The 6,775-nt window shown below is 42.7% G+C and overlaps 1 protein-coding gene across 2 annotated transcripts; it reads right to left on the bottom strand.

Annotated features, from left to right (window-relative positions):
* Positions 1 to 1,258: 1,258 nt before the first annotated feature.
* LOC109203876 (RNA-binding protein 33) lies at positions 1,259 to 3,503 on the bottom strand. 2 transcript variants are annotated; one of them, XM_019363785.2, is made up of 2 exons: positions 2,801 to 3,503; positions 1,259 to 2,710 (listed from the first exon to the last, which is right to left on the bottom strand). In XM_019363785.2, the coding sequence occupies exons 1-2, from the start codon at positions 3,021 to 3,023 to the stop codon at positions 1,710 to 1,712; spliced, it is 1,224 nt and encodes a 407-aa protein (XP_019219330.1). In that variant the 5' UTR covers positions 3,024 to 3,503; the 3' UTR covers positions 1,259 to 1,709. The 2 variants fall into 2 exon arrangements, with proteins under 2 accessions (XP_019219330.1, XP_019219329.1); XM_019363784.2 differs by having other exon boundaries at positions 1,259 to 2,722; positions 2,813 to 3,503.
* Between the last annotated feature and the right edge of the window lie 3,272 nt (positions 3,504 to 6,775).

Genomic DNA, 6,775 nt, shown 5'->3' with positions numbered 1-6,775 from the left:
TAGGCTGACATCTTGGGCCAGAGCTGAAACTGTTCTGGGCCAGCACAGGGCCAGCAGTGTGTCTACAACTGGCCCGTGGCTGCACACAACTTACACATGGCCCACATACCGCAAAGAATGATGGCCCCTTGGTGGCCCAGATCAGGTTTGCCTAGGGATAAACGGTAGTAACCAGACCGAAAAGCAGCGCACATTTCGGTGCTTTATTTCGGTGCTTTTTTTTTCCTGAGCCAATTCTAGCCAATCATTTTACGTTTCCGAGGATAGTAGGCGGGGCCAGGTACGTACGTTTTTTTAGAGCAGCGCTACAGATTAAAAACGCCCAAGGCTAAGCGATCAAAAGTCTGGCTGTACTTCACAGCAAAAGATGCAAACTCAGCAGCCTGCAACAAGTGCTTTAAGCTGATACTGTGATACTGTCAAAGGAGGTAACACCTCAAATCTGATGAAACACCTGGCGACGCATAGCGTTTTTTTTTAAAGCCGAGAAATGCGCCGTGTTTGATAGCTTGCTGCGAGACCTCACACCGTGCACATCTACTGCGGGTGTGGTGCCTGTTATCGGACCCGGAGTTAGCAACATCCCCCAAAAACCCGAAGAGGAGAGTGTTTTTTCCATTGTTTAAGCACTGCTTCCAGCCAAGAGTGATACCATATATGGCCTATAGCTGCAGAAAAGGCTAACATTGTTATCTTTTTACAAAAAAACAGCTAAACATGAGAGGTTTTTGGACCAATTTTGTGTTCTCCATTTTTTAAGCACCGGTTTGAGCACCGTTTAAGCACCGGCACCGTTTCAAAAGTCACTAGTCATGAAAGCGTATTTTAATAAAGGGCTTTGCAAATATAGCTATTAACTTTTGGACAGTCCCGCCAGGCACACGACCTGGCCACCCGTGTATCTGGCAGGGCAAGTACCTCCAGGACACTCAGGCCTACCCGAGCCCAGGCTTCTCGTTGAGAAGAGGGTGTCAATTGCATTCAGGGAACAGATGATGATCAAACCCATTATTGATGAGATAGCAGAGTAAAGTTACAGCAAATGGAAAGTACTCTGTACAAAACCTGGAGCTGTACTCAACTACAATACTTTAGACTTTTTTTTTTCAAAAGGCATCAACAACACAGACACAGTGGATATCATTCACAGAACAATGTTTTCAACCAGGATGTAAACATTTTTATTTCTTCTGTTAGGTTGTTATAATTGGACATTTTCACATGTTTTAAATGAGACAAAATGTTCACACTTCAGATGTTTTGTTAAATCCAATTGTTTATTTGATTGGTTGTAGTTTTTTTATGGGTAAGATGTTATAATACCCTGGTTCACTCAGTGACTAATCCGTCTCCTAAAAATCTTCTTTAGTTCAGTTCAGTTCAATTCAATCCAACAGTATTTACATACAAATGAATTGAATTGAACTGAACTAAAGAAAAAACCCAACAATCCCCTATGAGCAAGCACTTGGCGACAGTGGGGAGGAAAAACTACCTTTCAAAAGGTAGAAACCTCCGGCAGAACCAGGCTCAGGGAGGGGCGGCCATCTGCCGCGACCGGTTGGGGGGTGGTGGAACCGATGACAAAGTTATACACAACTAAATATTAAAGCAAATATGCTTTTAAATGGATGTTTAGGCACTGGAAGTGACTGTTAATATTTAGTTGTATATTACTGTGATTTTATAGGAGACGGAGTGGAAGTCACTTAAGTGAATAGTCTCAAAAACCAGTTGCGCTTCGTTTTCTTTTTTGGTTTTTCTTTTGGCACTTTGTCTTCTCGGGCCTCTGGACTTTCTGGTTTGGTTGTCTCTTGCAGATACTGCAAAAACTCCAGAAGTGAGATCTTTTCTTCTTCTGTTTGCCGGAGTTGGTTGCAGATTTTTGTGTTCCCCAGGTTTTGCTTCTCCACGATTTCCAGGTGGGAAGCTTTGGTTTTCTCCAGCTCTTCTTTTAAGTTTTGTGCCTTCAAATCATTTTTTTCACAAAGAGCCTCACTGGTGCTGAGTTTGTCTTTCAGCTCAGCGAGCTCACAGTTGGCTCTTTGTTCCTGATCTTCACGCTTTACAACTTCCTCTTCTAGAGTCTTTTGAGTTTTGAGGAGCTGCTCACGGAGTTGTTCGATCTCTTCTTGCTGTTTTTTGCACTGGATCTCCAACTCAGCTTCTCGATCGGTTTTCACATCTGTAGAGTCTGTGTGTGGAGCTTCTGCAGTTTGTGTTGAAGCATCCACACTCAGCTCTGCAGCTGTGACAGCTGTGTTGCTGTCTTCAACAGGAGCCTCACTCACCTCAGGGGTGAAGTTCTCCTCGGGTGTCTTTCTACGAGACTCTTCCAGCTGTGTTTGGAGCTCAAGGATGGTTTTTTGAGCGTTTCCTCTGCAGCACTGTAGCTGAAAGCGAAGCCAATCTTTCTGAGTTTTAGCTGCAGCAGCTTTGTGGTTTGCAGCTGTCATTTTATAAAGATTGGTTTTGCACATGTTCTGAGCCTCCTGCAGGTGGAATCTCAGCGCACCCAGTTCATCAGTCTCATTGTATGGACGACTGCCATCATTTGGTGTTAAGTGAGGCTGTGGCTGAGATGGCCCATCGTTGGTGTTATGGTCAGGATGGGGCTGATGTGGCACAGGCCCTTGTTTTGGCAAAAACCGTGGATTTTGCCAATGTTGCCCAGGCCCATTATTGGGTTTAAAGTGGGCATTGGGCTGATGTGGCACAGGCCCTTGTTTTGGCAAAAAATGTGGATTTTGCCAATGTTGCCCAGGCCCATTATTGGGTTTAAAGTGGGCATTGGGCTGATGTGGCCAAGGCCCTCGATTGGGTCCAGGGTTTTTGGCTCTGGGGTTTGGGTTTGCATTTTTCTGCATCTTCTTGTTTGCACTCTTTTGTTTGGCAGCATCAGATGGAGTCCCCTCATTTGATGCCTTGTTTTTCCCTCTTTGGTTTGGGTTTTGCTGCTTAGGGTGAACAGCGGCCGACGAGGTCCCTTCCTGGGGATCAAGATTTTGCTGCATATGTTGCATTTCTCTTTTCTTCGGTCTTACAGTGTCGAATGATATTTTTTTCTATTCGATCGGGGTTTGGGTTTGTGTTTTGTTGCATACACTGAACGTGTCAAATCTTTGTCTAGAGGATGGCTCGTGGTGTGTTCCTATACAGTTGCACAGTTCTGAGACATACTGAGTGCATGCTGGTGTCCTATTTAAGGACTTTTGAGAGAATGTTATTGCTCAATTTCCTTTTGATCCTTTGATCTGGAGTTTGATGTCATGGAGTGCAAATGGAGCATGATGTCATCCACTTAGCAGAGAGTCTTGTTTTTCTTTGAAATAGAATTCTACCAAACTCAAATAAAAGTCTTTAACTTTGTATGAGATGTTAAATTCCCAATGGAAAGGCCAAATCTACCCGAGAACTTCAGGAGAAGATTACACAAATAGCTCAGAAGCTTCAATCAATGCTTCAGGATCAACATGTTTTCTATATACACCTTTAGGATGTTGCATCTTCAAAAATTAAAAATGAAATGACTGAGCCTCACTCAGGAATATTGTTGCTACTTGTTTTCTGAACCTTCTCTTAGCCACATGTTCATAACATCAGTGTCCGTTCACTGCCTCCTGCAGGACGCTCTCTTCTTCCACTTTCTTACAGAACCGATACTGCCTCTCCTGGCATTACCAGTGTAACAACTAAGGATGGCACCGGAACGGTAGTAACCAGACCGACAAGCAGCGCACATTTCGGTGCTTTATTTCGGTGCTTTTTTTTTCCTGAGCCAATTCTAGCCAATCATTTTACGTTTCCGAGGATAGTAGGCGGGGCCAGGTACGTACGTTCTTTTAGAGCAGAGCTACAGATTAAAAATGCCCAAGGCGAGGCGATCAAAAGTCTGGCTGTACTTCACAGCAAAAGATGCAAACTCAGCAGCCTGCAACAAGTGCTTTAAGCTGATACTGTGATACTGTCAAAGGAGGTAACACCTCAAATCTGATGAAACACCTGGCGACGCATAGCGTTTTTTTTTAAAGCCGAGAAATGCGCCGTGTTTGATAGCTTGCTGCGAGACCTCACACCGTGCACATCTACTGCGGGTGTGGTGCCTGTTATCGGACCCAGAGTTAGCAACATCCCCCAAAAACCCGAAGAGGAGAGTCCTGGCCCCTAGCCCTGTCAGCGTAGCAGAAATGATGATGGATGATGATGGCAGCAGCAGCCGTTCTCCTCTGCGTGAGTAGCTTCATGTTGTTCGTGTGTAATTGACGTTGAGTACGCTAACCACGTTATTAAAATAATGCATGTAAGGTGAACTAGCAAACACCGTCGTAGTTACATGCGGCTGTCTTCTTGTTTGATGGCAGATACTCCCTTCACCCTGGCCAAAAAGGCTAAAATGACCAAAGAAAAAGTGGAAAACAGTTAAACATGAGAGGTTTTTGGACAAAGTTTGTGTTTTTTCCATTGTTTAAGCACTGCTTCCAGCCAAGAGTGAGACCATATATGCCCTATAGCTGCAGAAAAGGCTAACATTGTTATCTTTTTACAAAAAAAACAGCTGAACATGAGAGGTTTTTGGACCAATTTTGTGTTCTCCATTCTTTAAGCACCGGTTTGAGCACCGTTTAAGCACCGGCACCGTTTCAAAAGTACCGGTTTGGCACCGGTATCGGATAAAACCTAAACGATACCCATCCCTAGGTTTGCCAGAGGTAATCCACACATGGGCCAGCAAAGGACCACCAGTGTGTCTGCAAGTGGCCTTGTGCTGGCCCATGTGTGGGCCACATCTGGCAAACCAGATCTGGGCCACCAAAGGGCCGTCATTTTTTGCGGTATGTGGGCCATGTGTAAGCACATTGTGTGGGCCAGATCCGGGCCATACCAATTTTGCTATGTGGGTATTCTTCTTCTACTTTCTTCCTTTAGATGAAGATAAGACCATCTGGTGTCCCAGAGAAAGACTGGCACTGCTTGGTTCTGGATCTTTTGCTCTTTGTTTTTTATCTTTAGCTTTCTGTCCAGTTCTTGGTTTATTGGTTACAATTTAATTTCTTGAGTTGTAGTTTATCTTAGCTTTTCATATCCTGTGTCATGCATTCAGTCTTACTTCCCGTGTGTCATTATCCCTATTGGTTTCAGCTGTACTCAGTTACCCTCTTGTGTCCACTCCCCTCGATTATCTCAGTGTGAGTATTCAAGCCCTGACTTTTACTTTCTGTTTAACCTTTTGTGTAGTGCCTGTTAACCTTTTTTGGCTGTTTTTTTTTAATGTTCTTTTGGACTTAATCAGGCAAAGGAAAGGCTTTTGTTATTTACTTTGTCCTGGAGTCTGTGTTCAGGTTCTAATCCTACAATTGATCACACAAGGAGCTCATACTTTACCATCATGGGTAGTTTTCTAGAAGAAATTTTACATAGAATGGTTTCTTTAAGTAACACATCTGTGCCAAATCAGAAATAAAAAAACATCCTCAGTGGTGATCCCTTGCGAAATAAAGGTGCAGCTAAAAAGCACCTTGTATAGAATTAAATGTGTGTGTGTTTAAAACCATTCAAACACCCCTTTTTAATTATCTGACATGTCAAATCTCGATGCCAATTACTCTTTTCCAATATGATATAGGAGCAAAGCGTACAGATTCCATCTTCTTTTTTCCTTCCTCGTCCATTCTCCTTTGGTTATAAGGCGTTTATCCTCGTCGCGTGACGCTATCTTGTTTCCAGCATGCATTTGAAGTTGTAACAGAAGTTGTAACAGCACAAAATATCCAAGGAGATGCATCTTTATAGATAATGCAGCTTAATTTGATTGATAAACACATGATTAACTGGTCTGTCTAGAGATTGTGTTTGCTTTGTCTGACAACTTGGTGGAATCTGAAAGTAACCCACATGTGTGACAAAACCACTGAATGATAAATCATAGACTGGGAGTTGTCACAAAGCAAATATGGCAACATATTAGAGTGACACTGGGATCATTATTCATGGTAAATAAAATAAGGACCTGCAAATGAAAGATGAAACTATAAAACGTTTCTGAGACTTGGTGTAATGTCTGGATAACTGTGATAATTGTGACTCAATGAGGAGACGTTTTAAAAGGAAAATGCAATCCATGTGGCTGTCCCAAGAGCTGACACTCAATTCAGTTTAATTTATTTTATTTTTAAAAGTACAACCATGCAGGCTATGTTATTCACCATATTACCATGGTGTTATTCCAGTATTATTACCAATGATTATCATCCCCGCTAGAAAGTTATGAGTAGAGATGGGCAGTAAAGTGTTACAAGTAACATGCTACTGAAATCCGATTTCTTTTTGTCAAGTAACAAGTAAAGGATTACTATTACTGCGTTACTAAACCGTGATTTTGTTTGTGAGAGCGTCTCATGACAATGAAATACGAGCCTGCAACATCCCTGGCAGCAACGTGGCAGATCAACAACGGATAATATGGAGTGCGGGAGATAGTACGACCATCCAGCTTTTAAAGTTTGGACATTACATTGAGTTTGATTCCCCTAAAAAGTGACAAAAACAGCGAAAAATTAAACTTCAAATCTGAGCAAGCACCTAGCAAGCTCCCAGATCCCCCCACTGACATGACCCGCTGAGGCACCAGGCAAACCTCCACCGACCCCACTCCTGCTAAACAGGTGAAAATAGATTTAAGAGCGACAGCACTTGTCGCTGAATCTTTTATTTTATTTATTTTTTGCTGTGTTTTACTTGCAAGTATTTGAAAGAGTGTAAACACAAAAAATTATCT

Source organism: Oreochromis niloticus, linkage group LG10 (assembly GCF_001858045.2).
Source record: "Oreochromis niloticus isolate F11D_XX linkage group LG10, O_niloticus_UMD_NMBU, whole genome shotgun sequence".
Lineage (NCBI taxonomy): Eukaryota > Metazoa > Chordata > Actinopteri > Cichliformes > Cichlidae > Oreochromis > Oreochromis niloticus.
Note: the sequence above shows the minus strand (reverse complement) of the source record. Positions and strands in the feature narration are given on the sequence as shown.

Coding starts and splice junctions, on each gene's coding strand:
- LOC109203876 (XM_019363785.2), bottom strand. CDS start 3,023: ATGCAACATATGCAGCAAAATCTTGATCCCCAGGAAGGGACCTCGTCG. Junction 2,711..2,800: donor CAATCGAGGGCCTTGGCCAC/ATCAGCCCAATG, acceptor GGCCTGTGCCAC/ATCAGCCCAATGCCCACTTT.